Source organism: Musa acuminata, chromosome BXJ1-10, assembly GCF_036884655.1.
Source record: "Musa acuminata AAA Group cultivar baxijiao chromosome BXJ1-10, Cavendish_Baxijiao_AAA, whole genome shotgun sequence".
In the NCBI taxonomy this organism is placed as follows: Eukaryota; Viridiplantae; Streptophyta; class Magnoliopsida; order Zingiberales; family Musaceae; genus Musa; species Musa acuminata.
In genome coordinates this window covers 30,772,571-30,797,220 of record NC_088336.1, presented here as the reverse complement: position 1 = coordinate 30,797,220, position 24,650 = coordinate 30,772,571, and the positions used below count along the sequence as shown (strand labels likewise).

Genomic DNA, 24,650 nt, shown 5'->3' with positions numbered 1-24,650 from the left:
TTTGAAAATGCGCATGTTGTTGTATGTTCACGTTGCATTGGTTCATTAACATGATATATGAGTGCATAATTTTGTTTTGACTACTTGTCTAATTTAAATTTATGAATTCTACTTTTCTCAGTTCGTTCCATATATTCATTTCATTGATGTCTTTCTACCCAAAATTGAGACTCGTGTAGACATAAAGATTTGGGACGTTATTATCCAAGACATAAAGAATAAAGAATAAAGATGGAACAACTGATATCAAAATCCAAAACACATTTCACGCATTGAAAAAGATGAGTGATGATCTTATGACCCTATCTGAAATGAGATACCGAATACATGCACAAAGGCATGGATAGCCAGAAGAATACTGGTTGAGAACGGGTCAAGATAGTGTGCATAAATATGAAATACTAGTGATGTAAATGATCATAAACTCTACAACAACAACTAAAGCCAATTACAGAATCTTGCAATACACATTTAATTGTCACTTTTAAACCTTCTGAGCTTACATGTTAGTTTGCATGTTAGAGTTTTTTTACCGAAAAAGGAGAAATTTCATTAAAGATTAAAGTGGATTAGATACTGAGCTAGACTGATCTATCATTACAAGACCCAAAAAAACATAGAGAATTTACAGTCTATCCAAGATTGACTAGCCAATGGACCACGCCTTTCATGATGCGGGAAACATGGACCACATCGACAACATAAAGACTTGAACAAAGAAATAAAAGAAGGAACCAGCGAATTGACTAACTCAAGGGAATTAGTTCGATTCAGATGTTGGAGAAATTTAGTTGTGCAGCCTTCTTAAGGCTTTCAAGTAGAGCAGAAGCTTCAGCTATGACGATGAGAAGTTGCATCCACCAAATCCAAGGATGAACTCCAAGAATGAAGAGATCTGCACCTGGAATCACAAAGGGTGGACGAGCAGAATCCTATGGAGGGATGGAAGAGTTTGTTGATGCGGGAAAAGCTTTAGCGATTCCAAAGGAGGTTGAAGACATTTCAGAAGAGCTGGTGACTCCTGATCAACCCAGTGCAACTGGTCTTTCAAATTCCATTGAAGCCACTGCATACTAATATTACAATGCATAAACCAAATTTGAATATTCCAAGTACTACATAAATAAATAAGTTTGCAAAGAAGCCTCCACTGACAAGAGATAACACCTTCTTAGATATATCCAAATCCATAAATTGGGTGATGGCTCATTTAAAAACAAATTACAGAAACAACTCTTTGGTGTTTAAGTTTTATTCAGCCAGTTAAATCATTAGTGTAACTACCACTCAACAATTTCTTGTGATCTTTGGTGATATTTTCTATATACTGCATAACTTGATCTGAAATATGACTCATCAGGCCTTACCCAAACAAAAACCAATCCAGAATTGAAATTAATTTGGACAAAATCCAAAAGTCCCTACAATAGATCCAAAGGTCATCTCAGTTGGGAATGTTGGGTAGAAATTTTAAAACATGCAGTTTACAGACAAAGCAACAATACTATGCCAAAGACGATCAGAAAATAATTTAAGCTAACAATCAGTACGACAGAACAAATTTGATTTCTAATAAATGCTAATCTAGCCTGTCATAAAAGAAAAATCCCACACCTCAATTCACCTTTTGATAAGCCCTTTGCGTTCTATTTCCAAAATCTCAAATTAGGGGAATAATCTACCTTCGTCGTCACAAATTAGATCATCAGCTAAGCCCTTCCTCATCCTCCGATGCCAAATGCAAGGTATCATTTCCTTTCCAGGTGCCAGCAACTCTCAAAATATCAAGCAGCTCAGGAACATTTTCTTTGTGAGGGAGAACAAACTTTTCCATGAATTTGGTATCTGAGAAAACGAGAATCGATGTAAACTTGCATTGTCAAGTCCACAATCCTTTCAATTTCAACATTTCCGTCACACGAAACCGAGGAATTACCCTCTTCTGCAGACCATATAGCAAGATAGTTAGTTGGGAGGCGATGAAGGAAGGGGTGCACCCGACTATATTGATAAAAAATTCCATTTTTCTGCGCATCATGTCGAGGGACATGCGTAAGAAGGTGGGTGCTTTCCTGACTGCAGAAGAAAACTCCGACTCCGACCACCCGAAGCTCCTCATGAGCTCGAACTTGGCCTCGAACCTTTCTTTGCTTACCATTTGGAGAACATCAAGTGTCCACACGAACATCCGAGATTGCCGTGGTATCCCCAGCTCATCGGCTTTCGCCACCAAAGCTCGGAGTGACTTTGGTTTATTTGTGATTAATTGTGGCTGACTTCTCAAGACGAGAGAGAGCCTTTCTTCAGGACTGCCGCACTCATCCCTCAAGAACTTTAGGTTAGGATGCAATGTCTTCTCAACGCTGGAGAAGAAAAACCATCCTGACTTCTTGAGATGCTTGAGAACGAGCTCTCTCGATCCCAAGAGACTTTCCCATATCTCCAATTTGGGGGCCAAGGAACGGTGAACGTTGCGGCGGAGGATGTCATCGTTATTCCGGATGACATCGACGATGTCAGACTCCGATAGGCCCAAATCGCGTAAGAACTGAAACTTCGGGGCGAGGTTCTTCTCCACGTTGCAGCAAAGGTAATTGGGTCTCGAAGATATCACCTTCCTGATACCGGCGCCATCGAAGCCCTGAGATCTCATGAAGTTAAGGACGGCGTCGGGTTTCTCGGTGGCTCGGAGGTGCGCGAGGGGTTTAGAGACCTTTGCTGCCTCGGACCTCGGAGGGGGAGAACCCGCAGGAGTTCACGAGGTATTCCACCATGAACTGGGGATCTAGAGACATGGTGCCGCCTACGGCGATGGCGGCAGCGTCGACAGAGGAGGAGGAGAAGAAGAGGAGATCTCGAAGGCGGCAGGTTTCGAACAAGGGCAGAAGGCCATTGCGGCGGAGTACGGAGCGGAGCGGAGCAGCAGCCATTGTGGGACAAGAGAGCAGCCGCAGCGGCACCCTCCTTATACGTAGTGTGTATAACCTTCGTTATGCACAAGAAATACAAAATTATACGAATAAATTTATTTATATAAAAAATATGGATAAAATGATCTTAAAATACTAATTTGTCAGGTTTCATCTGTGCTTAAATGTTTCAGTTTAAGTACAATTATTTACTTTCTTTTCTTATGAATAAAATTTATAAAATAAATATTCAATAGTTTAAGTTAAGTGATATTATTTTTATTAATTAATTAATTAATATAAAAATTAAAATATTTATTATCTTGGAAGGCTCAACTCTTTTTATGATTTAGGTTGAAATCCGCTTAGTAAATCAGGCTCTACTCACAAGCTAAACTACAACTCGTAGATTAGACCCAACGAACAGGCTAAGCCTGGTTAGTCACTTAATCTGTCCCAACATGGACAATCATATGTAGTGTACATGGTTAGTTCATAGGCTACATAGCTTAGTATGTTATATGCATGGTCATATACAATGCAACTGATTAGTATATAGACTAACTTAACCTATTATATTACTATACAATCTAACTTATTATCTTTACTTTATCTCATTTGTGTTCGATTGAGCGAAATCTAATTTGATAAATTTAAATCGATTGAAGGTGACTCTAAACAGATTTAATTTATTTAAATCTATTTAACGTAAATTAAATTAAATCTAATCTAAATTATATTAAGTCTAAGATAGTTTTAGATTAATTAAATAAAAAATTAAATCCGATCCAATTAGATCAATTGAACTAGGGTTCAAATCAATTAATGACTAATTGATATTATTTTTATATTAATAATATTTAAAAAGATAAATTAAAAATATTTTAATATATTATTTTATCTCGATATGGAAAATGATCGGTATATGATGATTTTGTTGCCTTAACGAGGGCAGGTAGAGTGATTTCTTTCAAAAATTAGTGGGATGTGAGATATGATGGTTCCTCTATCTATTTGTTATTGTGAAGAATATATCCTCACTTTGATAAGTGAGGAATATCACTTCATCAATTGTTGAGAGTGCGATATGGGTTCGTTCATATCCAAAGAACATAAAATCATCTAATAAAATGAATTCTCTCCATTTACTATTTGGAGAGTACTCATTTGGGAATTTAATATACAATGAATTGGATAATTGACTTTTTGATATGTTTTTATGTTATAAGGTGTTACAACTTAATATTGTTAAAAAAATTTCGATTTTTTTTTTCAAAGCAACCTTAGACTAGATTTTAATAAAAAACAGACCAAAAGTTGAATGTTTATTTTTGAGTTTATATTATTATGTTTATGAAACCTTTTACGATTAAAATAAAAACTGCGTTCGTTCGATAAAAGTGATTTCGGTAAGAAAACCGATTCGTAAATCACTTTAACTTTTGATTAAGCGAGATGCAGTAAAGATATAAATGCAGTTTACAGTTACGATTCAAATCAGATAGTAGGCGCAAACTGAAATACGATATTCGTACGAAGAAACTGATTTACGTTTAAATGCTGATTCGTAAATCACTTGATTAAGCGAGATGCAGTTTAAGCAAGGATATAAAGGCAGTTTGCAGTTATGATAGAAATCAAAACGTAAACGCAAACTGAAATATGATGATTGTACGAAAAAACTGATTTACGTCTAAACGCCGATTCGGAAAGTGCAAAGCTTGAAACCTGATCGTATATGCGCAGAAGCAGTAAGCTTTTGAGGAGGTTTGCAGTAAAGATAATATGCTCAAAGTAAATGCAAACCGAGATTTAGAGTGGTTCGGTCAATCTTAACCTACTCCACTTTTGGCTTCCTCCACCGACGAGGTCACCGACGTCAACTAAAGGCCTTCCTTCAATAGGCGAAGGCCAACCACCCTTTTACAGTTTCACTCCTTTTGACGGGCTTAGGAGACAACCCTTACATAATTTTCTCTCTCTCTTTAAAACTCAGAATTTAGAAGAAAAGAGGGAGAAGAACTTTTGGCCTTTACAACAATTTTGAGCTCTAAAAATCACAGAACAAGATCAGAATTTTGGTGTATGTTGAGTGCCCTTTCAGTGCTGAAAGGGTAGGGTATTTATAGGCCCCAATTCAGTTTGAATTTGGAGCTCAAAACTGTCAATTCTTGGAATTCCGGGATCTGGCGGTTGCACCTCCTGACTGAGGCGATTGCACCGCCTGGCAGAGCTCGAAGACTGAGCCTCTGGGCGGTGCCACCTCTGTTAGGGGCGGTTGCACCTACTGCCAAAGCTCGAAGATCGAGCTCAGGCGGTGCAACCGCACCGCCTGACTGAGGCGGTTGCACCTCCTGCTAGAGCTCGAAGACCGAGCTCAAGCAATGCCACCTCCTATCAGGGGAGGTTGCACCGCCCAGTCTCGCTCGGAGACTAAGCCCAAGCGGTGCCACCTCCTGGCTGGGGCGGTTGCACTGCCCAGTCTTGCTCGGAGACTTAGCCCAAGCGGTGCCACCTCCTGGCTTGGGCAGTTCAACCGCCTGGCAGAAATCAGGGTCCGAATGGGTTGATCCATTCGGCCCAATTTGAGTTTTTCAAGGGCCCAATTGCCCCAAGATTAAGTTAATGGGATCACCTCCCATTTCCAACTTAATCATTGTGCTAACTACGATATTTCCTAAGACATTTACTGCAACTTGCTCCGGTGCGTCAATCGCTTCTTCCAGCGAGCTTCCGGTGAACTTCCGTCGATCATCCGATGAACACTCGGTGATGCTCCTGTGGACTTCCGGCAAACTCATGGACTTGCGACGATCCACTTGGCGAGTTCCGACGAGCTTCTTTGGCAAGCTCATGGACTTCTCGGATTTGTTCCCGCAGAACCTCCGACGATTGTCCGAACTTCCGTCGAACTCTCGAACTCCCAATGTGATCATTGTCTTGACTCCGGCGCAACTCCTGCTGCATATCTTACTTTAATCGTAGTTAATCCTGCACATTTATCTCAACATATAGATTAGATAACAAATGACAATTAACTTCATCATCAAAATCCGATATTCAACAATATATATATATAAATATATATATATATATATATATATATATATATATATATATATATAGACAAGGATATCTTGGAGTTCCCTGCCACGTATGGAGTTGATGTCGAGGGGAAAAGATGATCTCTCTACTTCTCATTTTCATTTTTCTTTTTAATAAGCTGATGTTACTTCGTGTCTGATTTTTATTTTTTATAGCAACTTGTTTTAACAACTGTGGATTTCTGGCGACTCTTATTATGTAGTGATTCAGCTTAGCGTTGTGGATTAAAAGTTAAATTACTTAATTACAGATGTCTTTTACTTGAACCAGTAACCATTTTTGCATGGCTATTATGTTTGTTTCTGCACCACTTTTGAACTTTTTTTTTTTTCTCGTAATGCTTCAGCTCAACTCTTCCCTTTTATAAATGTTAGGTGTTCTGAAACTTCAAGATTTTTGTAATCATAGATATTTTTTCTTAACATAAATTAATTAATTATATATCATATATTATTATATTTAATTTATTTTTATTTAATATACTTTAAACTAATTAAAATTATTTTTTATTATGTGAATAAATTAAGAATTTTATCGATTTATTAAATTATTAATCGATTTATTTTCTAATGTGTGATATGATTCTTAGAAAGCAAATATTTTAAATTTTATTTTTGTGTGTGGACAATGTAAAATTAATATTACAATCCATTTTTGTATGAAAGTAAAATAAAAATATTATTTATCTATCGAGAAGAGTTCGTCTTTCTACTGCTCCTCGTTAATTCTCCCCTCTTAGAAGTTGGATGAAGGATTAAGAAAAAAAAAATTTGATGACAGGATTGCAAGGACGAGTAGGATTCTTTATTTTCTTTATTATCATTTTTTATTTATATTTTAAAATATTTAATAGTAGATTTTTTTAATTAATATGATGCAAAATAATATTTTAATTTTAAAATATTATGATTAATAAATAATGATTATGGAATTATGATGTTAAAATAATTAGTTAATTTATTAATAATTATAATTTATTTAATTAGACATTTATGCTTTAAAAAAATTATGTATGAATTTGTATAATTTAATTAGTTTTAAATTTAAAATTATGAATCTAAATTAGTTAATTCTTGAAAAAGAATAGATTTAAGGTTCATTATTATTTTAAAATATTTTTTAAAAATATTATGATATAATTTAATAATATGAGTTAAATTAATGATTTAATGTAAGTTGATTGGTCAAATCAATCTATGCAGTCAAGCACAACCTAACTCATGTGATTAAGTATAACATAGTTCATATAGTTAAGTATAATTCAAACTCATATGATTCAACATAACTCAATTCATATGGTCAGATACGATACAACACCTACAGTTAGCCAAAACTCAATCGTCATTTTCTTGTTAACTTATTTGATCTAAACATAATCTTAATCAATCGACGATAAAATAAAAGAAAATGAGACCTCGAACAATAGGTTTTGAATAATGACAAAAGGTTATCACGGTGAAAGGAGGAGCCGACCATTATGACTAGATAAAGGAGAGCATCCGGGTATCATACTTCTAACGGTTGTCCTTCACTATGCATATGAATAAAAATTACTGTAATAAATTATTTATATCAAAATTATGGATAAAGTGATCTACAAAATATTTATATGATTTTGTATCTTTATAAAGATATAAAATTATTCATTTATTTGATCCAATAATAATTTATTGTTGCACCAAATGTGAATAAAAAACCAATCATATAATCCTTCATGATTTCTTTTGTTTAAATTAATATGCCTTGAATAGAATTTATAACTCGTAAAAATTAAAAGAAAAAAAGCTCGATTGAAGTTGATGATGGATTATATGATATTTAATTAAAATTGACTGTACATCAATATACTATATCTGTAAAATAACACTTGTTAATTATAGCAGGCCACATTTCAATCTGAAGACATCAATCTTATACGTGTATGTTCACGTTGCATCGGTTCATTAACATGATATATAAGTGCATAATTTTGTTTTGATTTCTCGTCTTATTTAAATTTATGAATTCTACTTTTCTCAGTTCCTTCCATATATTCATTTCATTAATGTCTGTCTGACCAAAATTAAGACTTGTGTTAACGTAAAGATTTGAGACATTATTATCCAAGACAAAGAATAAAGAATAAAGATGGAACAACTGATATCAAAATTCAAAACACAATTCACGCATTGATAGAGATGAGTGATGATCTAATGATCCAATCAGAAATGAGATACAGAATACATACAAAAAAGGCACGGATAGCCAGAAAAAAATTGGTTGAGAAACGGGTCAAGATAGTGTGCATAAATCAGAAATACTAGTGATGTAAATGATCATAAACTCTACAACAAGAACTAAAGCCAATTACAGGATCTTGCAATACACATTTAATTGTCACTTTTAAACCTTCTGAGCTTACATGTTAGTTTGCATGTTAGAGTTTTTGTTTTTTTTTCACCAAAAAAGGAGAAATTTCAATAAAGATTAAAGCGGATTAGATACTGAGATAGACTGATCTATCATTACAAGACCCAAAAAAACAGAGAATTTACAGCCCTTCCTAGATTGACTAGACAATGGGCCACACGGTTCATAATGAGGGAAACATGGACCACATCGACAACATAAAGACTTGAAATAAGAAATAAAATGACACCCAAAATATTCTTAAGGAACCAGCGAATTGACTAACTCAAGGCAATTAGTTCGATAAAGATGTTAGAGAAATTTAGTTGTGCAGCCTTCTGAAGGCTTTCAAGTGGAGCAGAAGCTTCAGCTAGGATGATGAGAAGTTGCATCCACCGAATCCAAGAATGAACTCCAAGAATGAAGAGATCTGCACCTGGAATCACAAAGAGTGGACGAGCAGAAGCCTATGGAGGCATGCAAGAGTTTGTTGATGCGAGAAAAGCTTTAGCAATTCCAAAGGCGGTTGAAGACATTTCAGAAGAGCTGGTGACTCCTGATCAACCCAGTGCAACTGGTCTTTCAAATTCCATTGAAGCCACTGCATACTAATATTACAATGCATCAATCAAATTTGAATATTCCAAGTACTACATAAATAAATAGGTTTGCAAAGAAGTTTAAGTGTTTTTCAGCCACTTAAATCGTTAGAGCAACTACTACTCAGCAACTTCCTGTGATCTTTGGTGATATTTTGTATATACTTGCTGCATAACTTGATCTGAAATATGACTCTTCAATCTGGAATAGGAATTAATTTGGACAAAAGCCAAAAGTCCCTTCCATAGATCCAAAGGTCATCTCAGTTGGACTGTTATGTAGAATTTTTAAAACATGCAGTTTACATACAAACCAACAATACTACGCCAAAGACAATCAGAAAAGAATTTAAGCTAATAATCAGTAAGACAGAACAAATTTGATTTATAATCAATGCAAATCTAGCTTGTCATAAAAGAAATATCCCACACCTCAATACACCTTTAGATAAGTTCTTTGCATAAAATTTCCAAAATCTCAAATTAGGGGAATAATATACCTTCGTCGTCACAAATCAGACAATCAGTTAAGCCCTTTCTCATCCTCCGATGCCAAATGAAAGGTATCATTTCTTTTACACGCGCCAGCAACTCTCATAATATCAAGCAGCTCAGGGACATTTTCTTTGTGAGGGAGAACAAACTTCTCCATGAATTTGGTATCTGACATTATAAGAATCCATACAAACTTGCATTGTCCAGTCCACGATCCTTTCGATTTCAACATCTCCGTCACATGAAACCGAGGAATGACCCTCTTCTGCAGACTATATAGCAAGATAGTTGGTTGGGAGGCGATGAAGGAAGGGGTGTACCCGACTACATTGATAAAAAATTCCATTTTTCTGCGCATCATATCGAGGGAGATGCATAAGAAGGTGGGTGCTTTCCTGAGTGCAGAAGAAAACTCCGACTCCGACCACCCGAAGCTCCTCATGAGCTCGACCTTGGCCTCGAACCTTTCTTTGCTTACCATGAGGAGAGCATCAAGTGTCCGCACGAACATCCGAGATTGCCGTGGCATCCCCAGCTCATCGGCTCTCGCCACCAAAGCTCGGAGAGACTCTGGTTTCCGTGAGATTAATTGTGGGTGACTTCTCAAGACGACGGAGACCCTTTCTTCAGGAATGCCGCACTCATCCCTCAAGAACTTTAGGTTAGGATGCAACGTCTTCTCAACGCTGGAGGAGAAAAACCATCCTGTCTTCTTGAGATGGTTGAGAACGAGCTCTCTCGATCCCAAGAGACTTTCCCACATCTCCAATTTGGGGACGATGGAACGCTGAACGTTGAAGAGGAGGATGCCATGGTTCTTCAGGATGGCATCGACGATGTCCGACTCCGATAGGCCCAAATCGCGTAAGAACTGAAACTTCGGGGCCAACTTCTTCTCCACGTTCGCGCATAGGTAATTTGGTTTCAAAGATATCAACTTTCTGATACCGGCGCCGTCGAAGCCCTGAGATCTCATGAAGTTAAGGACGGCGTCGGGATTCTCGGTGGATCGGAGGTGCGCAAGGGGTTTAGAGAACTTGGCTGCCTCGGAGGGGGAGAACCCGCAGGAGTTCACGAGGTATTCCACCATGAAGTGGGGATCAGGAGATGTGGTGACGCCTACAGCGGCGGCAAGGTCGACAGAGGAGGAGAAGAAGAAGAGATCTCGAAGGCGGCAGGTTTCGAACAGGGGCAGAAGGCTATTGCGGCGGAGTACCGTGCGGAGCGTCGCAGCCGCCATTGTGGGACGAAAGAGAGCAGTCGCAGCGGCACCCTAAGACAAACGACCCGCTTATATCTGCAGTGTGTATAGCCCTTCGCTAAGCACAAGAAATACAAAATTAAAGGATAAATTATTTATATCAAAAAAATAGATAAAGTGATCTACAAGATACTATTTTGACCGTTTCATTTGTAATCAAATCTTTCAGTTTAAGTTTAATTATTTAACTGTTTTCTTATGAATAAAATTTAGAAAATAGATATTCAATATTTTAAGTTAATATTATGTTTTAATAAGACACTCAGATGTTTTCATTATAATTTAATGATAGTATAATTTAAAATTAAAAAAAAGTAATTATGATTTGAATTGAAATCAATCAGTGTACAGACTCAATCTATAATACAACCCACATATTAGATCCATCCGTCAAACTAATATGTTGAACTTATTAAATTGATTTTTTAAATAAATAATTATTTGGTTTCTTAGGTTTTTGTTCTTGACCTTTGGTCTCATGCAAATGGGAAGTATGTCATTGTTACCGATATATGACAGAAGTTTACTGGTGTTATTCTTAGTTACGAAAAGATATATTGGAAATAAATTTTTTGTTTACGGGGAAAAGATGATTTATGTAGAAAAAGGTGATCGGAGTTATTCTGATTTTTTAAGTAACACATTTCAATAATTATAGGTTTCTAATTATTCCTACCTACTGTGTAGTGATTCTGTTTGCTATGGTGGGTTAAAAGTTAAATTAGATATGTTTTACTTGAACCATTAATTTTTCTTTTTGCATGGCAATTATGTTTTTAAAACCACGATTGAACCTTTTTGTTTGCCGCATGTGAAAGAACGCCCTTTATGATCTGAATTTTTCTTGATGAATTATATTATTTTTTTTCCTTGATGCATTTTCATGTTATACTTTTACATCGTTTTCATAATGCTTCATCTCAACTCTTCCCTTTTACAGATGTTAGGTGTTCTGAAACTTCAGGAACTTGTAGCTTATTCTGGATTTTGTCTTCTCTGTTTGATTACATAGTGAACAAATTGTAACTATCAACGTTCAAAAGATCTTGTAATTATTAGGTGAGCTTGATTGACTACAGATAATTTATTAATTTAATAATCATGCAGATCATCTAATAAAGTCGTGACTTTTGTAATCATCGATAATTTTCTAACATCGATTAATTACTTTAAATCATATATTACTTTATTTAAATTAGTATTTTTATTTATATAATATGATTAAGAAAATTATTAAAATTATTATTTATCTTTTATTATTAATAAATAATGATCATCGAAAGTGTATTTATGTTTTAAACAATTAAGTATGAATTTTTAGATTTAATTACTTTTAAATTTGGAACATAAATCTAAATTAGTTAATTCATGAAAAATAATAGATTTATGATTACTTATTATTTTTATAACATTTTAAAGTATTTTTTAAAATGTTAAAATCTAATTTAACAAGTATGAGTCAAATTTGATATTTAATCTTAGTTAAGTTGATTGACCAAATTAACTTATGTAGTGAAGTACAATCTAACTCGTGTGACTAAGTATCACTCGGTCTACGTAGTCAAATATGATTGAATTGATGTGATTCAACATAACACAATCCATATAATCAAATATAATATAACATTACTCAATCTATCTGACGTATGATCTAACTTATATGTTTAAACATAACGCATCAAATGTGGCCAACCATTGTCTAACTCATTTAATAGTTATGACTTAACAAATATGATGAGGTATAACTCAGCTAGTACGACTAAGCATAATACATTACATATGATCAAGCATGATTTAGCCCGTGTGATTAGACATGATCAAATTCATCTGATTATGTATGACTTAACATAAGTGACTAAATATAACCAAACTTATATAGTTAGATATGACTTAATTCATATAATCAAATATAATTTAACTTATATGATCAAGTATAATTTGATTATATAAGACTCAATTTATATGATTTATATTATGTGGTCATGATTTAACTCTAAGTTAATATCGTAAAACTATATATATATATATATATATATATATATATACACGATGTAAAATAATCTTCTAATTTTAAAATATTATGATTAATAAATAATTATTATTGAATTGTGATTTTAAAATAATTAGTTAATTTAATAATGATTCTAATTTATTTAAATTAGACATATTTATGTCTAAAAAATTATGTATGTATTTGTATAATTTAATTACTTTTAAATTTAAAATTATGAATCTAAATTAGTTAATTCATGAAATAGAATGGATTTAAGGTTAATTATTATTTTAATATATTTTTAAAAATTTAAAATATAATTTAATAAGATGAGTTAAATTGAGGATTCAATGTAAATTGACTAATCAAACCAACCTATGTAGTCAAGTCCAACCTAACTCATGTGAACCCAGTCAATGTGGTTAAGTATAATCCAACTCATATGATTCAATATAACTCAATTCATATAGTCAGATACGATACAACACGTACAGTTAAGGAAAACTCAATCGTCTTTCTGTTAACTAATTTGATTTAAACATGATCTTAATCGATTGACGATAAAAAAAAAAAAAGGAGACAACGAATAAACTTTAAATAATGATAAGAGATTATCATGATTAAAAGAGAAGCCAAGGGTTATGATTATTGAGGATAAAGGAGAGCATCCACAAGGGCATCATAATTTCAACTGTTGCTATTCGCTATGCATGAGGAACAAAAATTATTGTAATAAATTATTTATATCAAAATTATGGATAAAATGATCTATAAAATATTTAGATGATTTTGTATCTTTATAAATATATAAAATTATTCATTTATTTGATCCAAAAATAATTTATTGTTGCACAGAATTAAAAAAAAAACAATCTTATGATAATTCAAAACTTGATTTCTTGTGTTTAAATTAATATGCTTTGAATAGTATTTATGACTCGTAAAAATTCCAAAAAAAAAAAAAAGCACGATTGAAGTTGATGATGGATAATATGATATTTAATTAAAATTGTCTGTACATCAATATACTATATCTGTAAAATAACACTTGTTAATTATAGCAGGCCACATTTCAATCTGAAGACATCAATCTACACATTCCAACTTCGTGATCATCCATAAATACCCTATCCTTGTTTGAAAATGCGTATGTCGTTGTATGTTCACGTTGTATCGGTTCATTAACATGATATATAAGTGCATAATTTTGCTTTGATTCCTTGTCTTATTTAAATTTATGAATTCTACTTTTCTCAGTTCCTTCCATATTCCATATATTCATTTCATTAATGTTTGTCTGACCAAAATTGAGACTTGTGATGACATAAAGATTTGAGACATTATTATCCAAGACATAAAGAATAAAAAATAAAGATAGAACAACTGATATCAAAATTCAAAACACAATTCACCCATTGATAGAGATGAGTGATGATCTAATGATCCTATCAGAAATGAGATACTGAATACTGAATACATGTAAAAAGGCACGGATAGCCTGAAAAAAACTGGTTGAGATACGGGCCAAGATAGTGTGCATAAATCTGAAATACTAGTGATGTAAATAATCATAAACTCTACAACAAAAACTAAAGCCAATTACATGATCTTGCAATACACATTTAATCGTCACTACTTTTAAACCTTCTAAGCTTACATGTTAGTTTGCATGTTATAGTTTTTTTTTACCGTAAAAGGATAAATTTCAATAAAGATTAAAGTGGATTAGATACTGAGATAGACTGATCTATGACCCAAAAAAAAAATAGAGAATTTACAGCCCTTCCGAGATTGACTAGCCAATGGGCCACGCGGTTCATGATGCGGGAAACATGGACCACATCGGCAACATAAAGACTTGAAATAAGAAATAAAATGACATCCAAAATATTCTTAAGGAACCAACGAATCGACTAACTCCAAGCGAATTAGCTCGATAAAGATGTTGGAGATATTTAGTTGTGCAGCCTTCTGAAGGCTTTCAAGTGGAGCAGAAGCTTCAGCTATGATGATGAGAAGTTGCATCCACCAAATCCAAGAATGAACAGATCTGCAACTGGAATCACAAAGCGTGGACGAGCAGAAGCCTATGGAGGCATGCAATAGTTTGTTGATGCGGTAAAACTTTAGCAATTCCAAAGGAGGTTGAAGACATTTCAGAAGAGCATAGTTAGCACTAAAGCTGGTGACTCCTTATCAACCCAGTGCAACTTAGATTGTCCATGTTGAGTCGGATTGAATGACCATCAGCTAAGCCCTTTCTCAGCCTCCGATACCAAATGAAAGGTATCATTTTCCTTTACACACGCCCTCAACTCTCAAAATATCGAGCAGCTCAGGAACATTTTCTTTGTGAGGGAGAACAAACTTCTCCAAGAATTTGGTATCTGATAATGCGAGAATGTATGGAAACTTGGCTTGTCCAGTCAACAATCCTTTCGATTTCAACATCTCTGTGACACGAAACCGAGGAATTACCCTCTTCTGCAGACAAAATAGCAAGAGATTTGATTTGTCGGCGATGAAGGAAGGGGTGTAACCGACCATATTGATAAAAAATTCCACTTTTCTGCGCAACATATCGAGGGAGATGCATAAGAAGGTGGGTGCTTTCCTGACTGCAGAAGAAAACTCCGACTCCGACCACCCGAAGCTCCTCATGAGCTCGAACTTGGCCTCGAACCTTTCTTTGCTTACCATATGGAGAACATCAAGTGTCCGCACGAACATCCGAGATTGTCGTGGCATCCCCAGCTCATCGGCTCTCGCCACCAAAGCTCGGAGAGACTCTGGTTTCCTTGAGATTAATTGTGGGTGACTTCTCAAGACGACAGAGACCCTTTCTTCAGGAATGCCGCACTCATCCCTCAAGAACTTTAGGTTAGGATGCACTGTCTTCTCAACGCTGGAGAAGAAAAACCGTCTTGTCTTCTTGAGATGCTTGAGAACGAGCTCTCTCGATCCCAAGAGACTTTCCCACATCTCCAATTTGGGGACGATGGAACGCTGAACGTTGAAGAGGAGGATGCCATGGTTCTTCAGGATGGCATCGACGATATCTGACTCCGATAGGCCCAAATCGCGTAAGAACTGAAACTTCGGCGCAAAGTTCTTCTCCACGTTCACGCATAGGTAATTTGGTTTCAAAGATATCACCTTCCTGATACCGGCACCGTCGAAGCCCTGAGATCTCATGAAGTTAACGACGGCGTCGGGTTTCTCGGTGGATCGGAGGCGCGCAAGGGGTTTAGAGAACTTGGCTGCCTCGGAGGGGGAGAACCCACACGAGTTCACGAGGTATTCCACCATGAAGTGGGGATCTGGAGATATGGTGCCGCCTACGGCTGCGGCAGGGTCGACAGAGGAGGAGAAGAAGAGGAGATCTCGAAGGCGGCAGGTTTCGAACAAGGGCAGAAGGCCATTGCGGCGGAGTACGGAGCGGAGCGGAGCAGCAGCCATTGTGGGACGAGAGCAACAGCAGCGGCACCCTAATTACAACCACCCTCCTTATACGTAGTGTGTATAACCTTCGCTATGCACAAGAAATACAAAATTATAGTAATAAATTATTTATATAAAAAATATGGATAAAATGATCTTAAAATACTAATTTGACAGGTTTCATCTGTCCTTAAATCTTTCAGTTTAAGTACAATTATTTACTTTCTTTTCTTATGAATAAAAATTATAAAATAAATATTCAATATTTTAAGTTAAGTGATATTATTTTTTATTAATTAATTAAATAAATATATAAAAAATAAAATATTTATTACCTTGGAAGGCTCGACTCTTTTTATTTAATAGGGGCAATTCCTTTTCTTAATTTTTCACTACGTCAAATCAGAATAAGAGAGGTAGGCGCGTCTATATTTAAAAAAAAAATTATTATTATTTATTATTCATGCTATATATAGTTTCTAAAATTTTATTATATTCATCCAAATATTTAAAATTTTATTTTTGGATTTAATATATTATAATTATTCATACTACAATAATTTTTAAAATTTTTATCTTGCAACATACTAGTTGTAATATTCAATTTATATTAGATTTGTATAATAGTTGAGTAAAAATATTATTTTCCCTTTAATGTAATTTTGTATTTTTAATCTATTACTATTTATTATATTTTAATGACTCAATTGTAATAGTTTCATGTTTTGATTATAATTTCATGATGCTATAGTTTAAAATTAAAAAATTAATTATGATTTAGGTTAAAATCTACTTAGAAAATTAGGCTATACTCACAAGCTAAACTACAACCCGGAGATTAGACCCAACGAATAGGCTAAGCTTGGTTAGTCACTTAATCTGATCCAAGGACAATCATATGTAGTGTACATGATTAGTTCATAGGCTACATAGCCTGATATGATATATACATTATCGTATACGATGTACATGATTAGTACATCAACTAACTTAACCTATTCTCTTACTATACAATCTAACTTATTATTTTACTTTATTTCATTTGTGTTCGATCGATAAATTTAAATCGATTGAAGGTGACTCTGAACTGATTTAATTTATTTAAATCTATTTAATATAAATTAAATTAAATATAATATAAATTATATTAAGTCTAAGATAGTTTAGATTAATTAAATAAAAATTAAATCCAATCCAATTAGATCAATTGAACTAGGGTTCAAATCAATTAATGACTAATTGATATTATTTTTATATTAATAATATTTTTAAAAAATAAATTAAAAATATTTTAATATATTATTTTATCTCGATATGGAAAATGATCGGTATACGATGATTTTGTTGCCTTAACAAGGACAAGTAGAGTGATTTCTTTCAAAAATTAGTGGGATGTGAGATATGATGGTTCCTCTATCTATTTGTTATTGTGAGGAATATATCCTCACTTTGATAAGTGAGGAATATCACTTCATCAATTGTTGAGAGTGCGATATAGGTTCATTCATATCCAAAGAACATAAAATCATCTAATAAAATGAAGTCTCTCCATTTACTATTTGGAGAGTACTCATTCGGGAATTTAATATACGATCAATTGGATAATTGACTTTTTGATATGTATTTACGTTATAAGGTGTTACAACTTAATATTGTTAAAAAAATTTCGGTTTCTTTTTTTCAAAGCAACCTTAGACTAGATTTTAATAAAAAATAGACCAAAAGTTGAATGTTTATTTTTGAGTTTATATTATTATGTTTATGAATAAAACCTATGATTATTTTTAACTTTTATTTTGATGTATAAATAAATTACAATAATATATATGTGTGTGTGTGTGATATTTATCGATGATATTTAGACAAGGATATCTTGGAGTTCCCTGCCACGTATGGAGTTGATTTCGAGGGGAAAAGATGACCTCTCTACTTCTCATTTTTCATTTTTCTTTTTAATAAGCTGAAGTTACTTCGTGTCTGATTTTTATTTTTTATAGCAAATTGTTTTAATAACTGTGAATTTCTGGCGACTCTTATTATGTAGTGATTCAGCTTAGCGTTGTGGATTAAAAGTTAAATTACTTAATTACAGATGTCTTTTACTTGAACCAGTAACCATTTTTTCCAGTAACCACTTCAGCTCAACTCTTCCCTTTATAGATGTTAGGTGTTCTGAAACTTCAAGATTTTTGTAATCATAGATTTTTTTTTCTTAACATAAATTAATTATTATAAATCATATATTTATTATATTTAATTTATTTATTTAATATACTTTAAACTAATTAAAATTATTTTTTATATGAATAAATTAAGAATTTTATCGATTTATTAAATTATTAATTGATTTATTTTCTAATGTGTGATATGATTCTTAGAAAGCAAATATTTTAAATTTTATTTTTGTATGAGAACAATGTAAAATTAATATTACAATCCAGTTTTGTATGAAAGTAAAACAAAAATATTATTTATCTATCGAGAAGAGTTCGTCTTCTACTCCACGTTAATTCCTCCCTCAAGCTTAGAAGTTGGACGGAGGATTAAGAAAAAAAAAATTTTGATGACAGGATTGCAAGGACGAGTATGATTCTTTATTTTCTTTATTATCATTTTTTATTTATATTTTAAAATATTAAATAGTAGAATTTTTAATTAATATGATGCAAATTAATATTTAATTTTAAAATATTATGATTAATAAATAATGATTATGGAATTATGATGTTAAAATAATTACTTAATTGAATAATAATTATAATTTATTTAATTAGACATATTTATGTTTTAAAAAATTATGTATAAATTTGTATAATTTAATTAGTTTTAAATTTAAATTTATGAATCTAAATTAGTTAATTCTTGAAAAAGAATAGATTTAAGGTTAATTATTATTTTAAAATATTATGATATAATTTAATAAGATGAGTTAAATTAATGATTTAATGTAAGTTGATTGATCAAATCAATCTATATAGTTAAGTACAATCTAACTCATATGACTAAGTATAACTTAGTTCATGTAGTTAAGTATAATCCAACTCATGATTCAACATAACTCAATTAATATGGTCAAATACGATATAACACCTACGGTTAGGCAAAACTCAATCATCATTTTCTTGTTAACTAATTTAATCTAAACATAATCTTAATCAATCGACGATAAAATAAAAGAAGAGGAGACCTCGAATACGATAAGTTTTGAATAATGACAAGAGGTTATCACGATGAAAGTAGGAGCCGAGCATTGTAACTAGATAAAGGAGAGCATCCATAAGAATATCATAATTCTAATGATTGTCTTTCACTATTCATAGGAATAAAAATTACTGTAATAAATTATTTATATCAAAATTATGGATTAAGTGATCTACAAAATATTTATATGATTTTGTATCTTTATAAAGATATAAAATTAATCATTTATTTGATCCAAAAAAAATTATTGTTGCACCAGATTTGGAAAAAAAAACCAATCATATGATCCTTCAAAACTTGATTTCTTTTGTTTAAATTAATATGCCTTGAATAGTATTTATGACTCGTAAAAAGAAAAAAAAGCTCGATTGAAGTTGATCATGGATTATATAATATTTAATTAAAATTCACTGTACACCAATATAGTATATCTGTAACATAACACCTGTTAATTATAGCAGACCACATTTCAATCGGGAATCTATACATGCCAACTTCGTGTTTATCCATAAATATCCTATCTTTTGTTTGAAAATGCTCATGTTGTTGTATGTTCACGTTGCAGTGGTTCATTAACATGATATAAGTGAATATTTTTGCTTTGATTACTTGTCTTATTTAAATTTATGAATTCTACTTTTCTCAGTTCCTTCCATAAATTCATTTCATTAATGTCTGTCTGATCAAATTGAGACTTGTATTGACATAACGATTTGGGATGTTATTATCCAAGACATAAAGAATAAAGATGGAACAACTAATATCAAAATCCAAAACACATTTCGCGCATTGATAAAGATGAGTGATGATCTTATGACCCTATCTGAAATGAGATACCGAATACATGCACAAAGGCATCGATAGCCAGAAAAATACTAGTTGAGAACGGGTCAAAATAGTGTGCATAAAAATCAGAAATACTAGTGATGTAAATGATCATAAACTCTACAACAACAACTAAAGCCAATTACAGAATCTTGCAATACACATTTAATTGCCACTTTTAAACCTTCTGATCTTACATGTTAGTTTGCATGTTAGAGTTTTTGTTTTTTTTTACCGAAAACGGAGAAATTTCAATAAAGATTAAAGTGGATTAGATACTGAGCTAGACTGATCTATCATTACAAGACCCAAAAAAACAAAGAGAATTTACAGTCCTTCCGAGATTGACCAGTCAATGGGCCACGCGGTTCATGATGCGGGAAACATGGACCACATCGACAACATAAAGACTTGAAATAAGAAATAAAATGATTCGAGCAAATATCACAATACATAACAGAAACATAAATGGAATCTTCCAATTAGCACAAGAACTAGTTTGCATAGACGATCAACTGACAAGAAAAGCAGAAATTCTAAAACCTGCAGTTCACATACAATCCGACAATAGTGTGCCAAACACAATCAGAAAATGATTCGAGCAAACATTTAATAAGACAAAACAAAGTTGGTTTATAATCAATGCTAAACTAGCTTGTCGCATAAGAAGAATCTCACACCTCAATAGACTTTTAGAGAAGCCATTTGCATTCTATTTCCAAAATCTCAAACTAGGGGAATAATCTACCTTCATCGATCAGAGATTTCAAACAGGCCAGGGGCTTACTGCTTTGCAAAAAAGAACAGACTTTTCCATGAACCTTAATGAGCAAAACTGGAAGACATTTTGTGTTGGCCACTGCATAGACCTTCCAATTACAACATTACTACCATATGACACCAAAGGAATATTTCTTTCACTGGACTGCACCTCAGTAGCCAAGGCTGGTGGTTGATGTAAGACAGCTCGTTGTCAAGGAAAAAGGTGCCGAATCACTGCTCATCTCCTGTTGAGAAATTCAAATGTGAGTTAGACCATCAGCTAAGCCCTTCTCATCCTCCTCTGATACCAAATAAAAGGGCTCATTTCCCTTCACACTCACCTGCTCTCAAAAATATCAAGAAGCTCAGGAACCTTTTCTTTGTAGGGTAGAACAATCTTCTCCATGAATTTTGTATTTGATAATGTCACATAGTACGAAAACTTGCCTCGTCGAGTCCACAAGCCTTTCGTATTCAACATCTCCAAAACACGAAACCGAGGAATTACCGTCTTCTGCAGACTCAATAGCAAGAGATTTGGATGGGAGGCGATGAAGGAAGGGGTGTACCCGACTACATTCATAAAAAATTCCACTTTTCTGCGCAACATATCGAGGGAGATGCATAAGAAGGTGGGTGCTTTCCTGACTGCAGAAGAAAACTCCGACTCCGACCACCCGAAGCTCCTCATGAGCTCGACCTTGGCCTCGAACCTTTCTTGGCTTACGTTGTGGAGAGCATCAAGTGTCCGCACGAACATCCGAGATTGCCGTGGCATCCCCAGCTCATCGGCTCTCGCCACCAAAGCTCGGAGAGACTCTGGTTTCTGTGAGATTAATTTTGGGTGACTTCTCAAGACGACAGAGACCCTTTCTTCAGGAATGCCGCACTCATCCCTCAAGAACTTTAGGTTAGGATGCAATGTCTTCTCAACGCTGGAGTGGAAAAACCGCGTTGTCTTCTTGAGATGCTTGAGAACGAGCTCTCTCGATCCCAAGAGAGTTTCCCACATCTCCAATTTCGGGACGATTGAACGCTGAACGTTGAAGAGGAGGATGCCATGGTTCTTCAGGATGGCATCGACGATATCCGACTCCGATAGGCCCAAATCGCGTAAGAACTGAAACTTCGGGGCGATGTTCGTCTCCACGTTGTAGCACAGGTAATTGGGTTCCCAAGATATCACCTTCCTGATAACGGCGCCACCGAGGCCCTGAGATCTCATGAAGTTAAGGACGGCGTCGGGTTTCTCGGTGGATCGGAGGTGCGCAAGGGGTTTAGAGAACTTGGCTGCCTCGGAGGGGGAGAACCCGCAGGAGTTCACGAGGTATTTCACCATGAAGTGGGGATCTGGAGATATGGTGCCGCCTACGGCGGCCGCAAGGTCGACAGAGGAGGAGAAGAAGAGGAGATCTCGAAGGCGGTGGGTGTCGAACAAGGGCAGGAGGCTATTGCGGCGGAGCACGGAGCGGAGCGTCGCAGCCGCCATTGTGGGACGAAAGAGAGCAGCCGCAGCGGCACCCTAATACAAACAATCCGCTTTTATCTGTAGTCCGTCTAACCCGTCGCTAAGCACAAGAAATACAAAATTATAGGAATAAATTATTTATATAAAAAAAATATGGATAAATTTTTCTTATGAATAAAATTTATAAAATAGATATTCAACATTTTAAGTTAATACTATGTTTTAATAACACAATGGTAATGGTTAGATATTTTTATTATAATTTCAGGATATTCTAATTTAAATTTTAAAAATTAATTATGATTTAAATTGAAATCAATGAGTTTGTCCGACTCAACCCACAAGCTATACCATATCCCGCAGATCCAATCATGATATTACGTTTGATAATTTTATTGGTTGACAACTTGAAATGAATTTATTAAATTAATTTTTTTAAGAAAGAATTATTTGGTTTCTCAAGTTTTTGTTCTTGACCTTTGCTCTCGTGCAGATTGGGAGTACGTCATTGTTATCGATCGATGGTAGAAGTTTAATGATGTTATTCTTAGTCAAAGGAAAGATATAGTGGAAATAAAATTTTAATTTACGGGAAAATGGTTACTATAGTTACTCCGAGTTTTTAAGTAACACATTTCAATAACTATGGGTTTTTTATTACTCTGTAGTGATTCGGCTAGGTATCGTGGGTTAAAAGTTAAATTACTCTTATTAAGATATGTCTTATTTGAACCATTAATTTCTCTTTTTGCATGAAAATTATGTTTTTAAGATCATAATTGGACCTTTTTATTTGCCATGCATGCATGTGAAAGCCATAAATTTGTCTTGATGGATTATGTTTTTTTTTTCCTCGGTGCATTTTCATATTATACTTTTACATCGTTTTCACAATGCTTCAACTGAACTCTTCCCTTTTATAGATGTTAGGTGTTCTAAAACTTCAGGAATTTATATCTTATCCTCGAATTCATCTTCTCTATTCGTTCACATAGTGAACAAATTACAACTATCAACATTCAAAAGATCTTGTAATTGTTAGGTGAACTTGATTGACTGTAGATAATTTATTAGTTTAATAAGATAATCCAATAAAGTCGTGACTTTTGTAATCATCGATAATTTTCTAACATCAATTAATTACTCTAAATCATGTATTATTTTATTTAAATTAGTATTTTTGTTTATATAATATGATTAAGAAAAATCATTAAAATTAATTTTCTATTTACTTGAACAAGTTAAAAAATTTATCAATCAATTAAATTATTAATCTATTTATATACTAATGAGTTATATAATTTTTAAAAATAACTATTTTAAATTTTATTTTTACATTTGAACAATAAAGGATAAATATTATAATCTATCTTTTGGGTATAAAAATAAGTTTAAAAAAATTAAATTATTATTATTATTATTATTATTATTTTGAGAGCTTAAGCTCATCTTTTCTTAGTTTGAAGAGGAAACGGTTCTGATGACGAGGGGAATAGAATTTTTTATTTTCTTATTTATTAATTTTTAATTTATATTTTTAAAATATTTAATATTATAATTATTTTTAATTTATATGTTACAAAAATAATATTTTAATTACAATTTTATGATTAATAAATAATTATCATTGAATTATGATGTTAAAATGATTAATTAATTTAATAATAATTTTAATTCATTTAATTAGGTAAATTTATGTTTTAAACAATTGAGTATGAATTTAATTATTTTTACATTTAGAACATAAATTAATTAATTCATGAAAAATAATAGATTTATGATTAATTATTATTTTATAATATTTTAAAATAATTTTTAAAATATTAAAATCTAATTTAATAAGTATGAGTCAAATTGGAGATTTAAAGTTAGTTAAGTTGATTGACCAAATTAGCCTGTATGATCAAGTACAATCTAACTCATGTGACTAGGTATTACCTAGTCTACGTGACCAAATATAATTCAACTCGTGTGATTCAATATAACACAATCAATGTAGTCAAATATAACCTAATATATTTATAGTTACACAACTCCATCTATGTGACTATGTATGATCTAACTTATGTGATTAAACATAACTCATCTTATGTGATCAAACATTGTCCAACTCATTTGGTAAGTTATAGCTTCGCATATGTGATCAGGTATAACTCAGCTTGTATGACTAAGCATAACATATTCTATATGATCAAGTATGATT

General features: G+C 33.2%; 4 protein-coding genes across 7 annotated transcripts; all 4 read right to left on the bottom strand.

Annotated features, from left to right (window-relative positions):
- Positions 1-530: 530 nt before the first annotated feature.
- On the bottom strand, positions 531-2,957 carry LOC135596146 (uncharacterized). 3 transcript variants are annotated; one of them, XR_010480827.1, is made up of 3 exons: positions 1,937-2,957; positions 1,683-1,845; positions 531-1,073 (listed from the first exon to the last, which is right to left on the bottom strand). XR_010480827.1 is itself a non-coding variant. In XM_065087999.1 (2 exons), the coding sequence occupies exons 1-2, from the start codon at positions 2,651-2,653 to the stop codon at positions 1,777-1,779; spliced, it is 786 nt and encodes a 261-aa protein (XP_064944071.1). In that variant the 5' UTR covers positions 2,654-2,957; the 3' UTR covers positions 1,375-1,776. The 3 variants fall into 3 exon arrangements, 1 of the variants encoding a protein (XP_064944071.1); XR_010480828.1 differs by having other exon boundaries at positions 531-1,066; XM_065087999.1 differs by lacking the exon at positions 531-1,073 and having other exon boundaries at positions 1,375-1,845.
- A 5,511-nt stretch (positions 2,958-8,468) lies between these two features.
- LOC135596144 (uncharacterized) lies at positions 8,469-10,782 on the bottom strand. 2 transcript variants are annotated; one of them, XM_065087996.1, is made up of 2 exons: positions 9,502-10,782; positions 8,469-9,010 (listed from the first exon to the last, which is right to left on the bottom strand). In XM_065087996.1, exon 1 carries the CDS (start codon positions 10,734-10,736, stop codon positions 9,525-9,527), a length of 1,212 nt encoding a protein of 403 aa, XP_064944068.1. In that variant the 5' UTR covers positions 10,737-10,782; the 3' UTR covers positions 8,469-9,010; positions 9,502-9,524. The 2 variants fall into 2 exon arrangements, with proteins under 2 accessions (XP_064944068.1, XP_064944069.1); XM_065087997.1 differs by having other exon boundaries at positions 8,469-9,003.
- Positions 10,783-15,039: 4,257 nt separating this feature from the next.
- LOC135594831 (transcription termination factor MTERF15, mitochondrial-like) lies at positions 15,040-16,209 on the bottom strand. The gene has a single exon (XM_065085340.1). The coding sequence runs from the start codon at positions 16,207-16,209 to the stop codon at positions 15,040-15,042; it is 1,170 nt and encodes a 389-aa protein (XP_064941412.1).
- A 4,462-nt stretch (positions 16,210-20,671) lies between these two features.
- Positions 20,672-22,514, bottom strand: LOC135596143 (transcription termination factor MTERF15, mitochondrial-like). Its single transcript, XM_065087995.1, has 2 exons — positions 21,321-22,514; positions 20,672-21,224 (listed from the first exon to the last, which is right to left on the bottom strand). The coding sequence occupies exons 1-2, from the start codon at positions 22,466-22,468 to the stop codon at positions 21,218-21,220; spliced, it is 1,155 nt and encodes a 384-aa protein (XP_064944067.1). The 5' UTR covers positions 22,469-22,514; the 3' UTR covers positions 20,672-21,217.
- Positions 22,515-24,650: the final 2,136 nt, after the last annotated feature.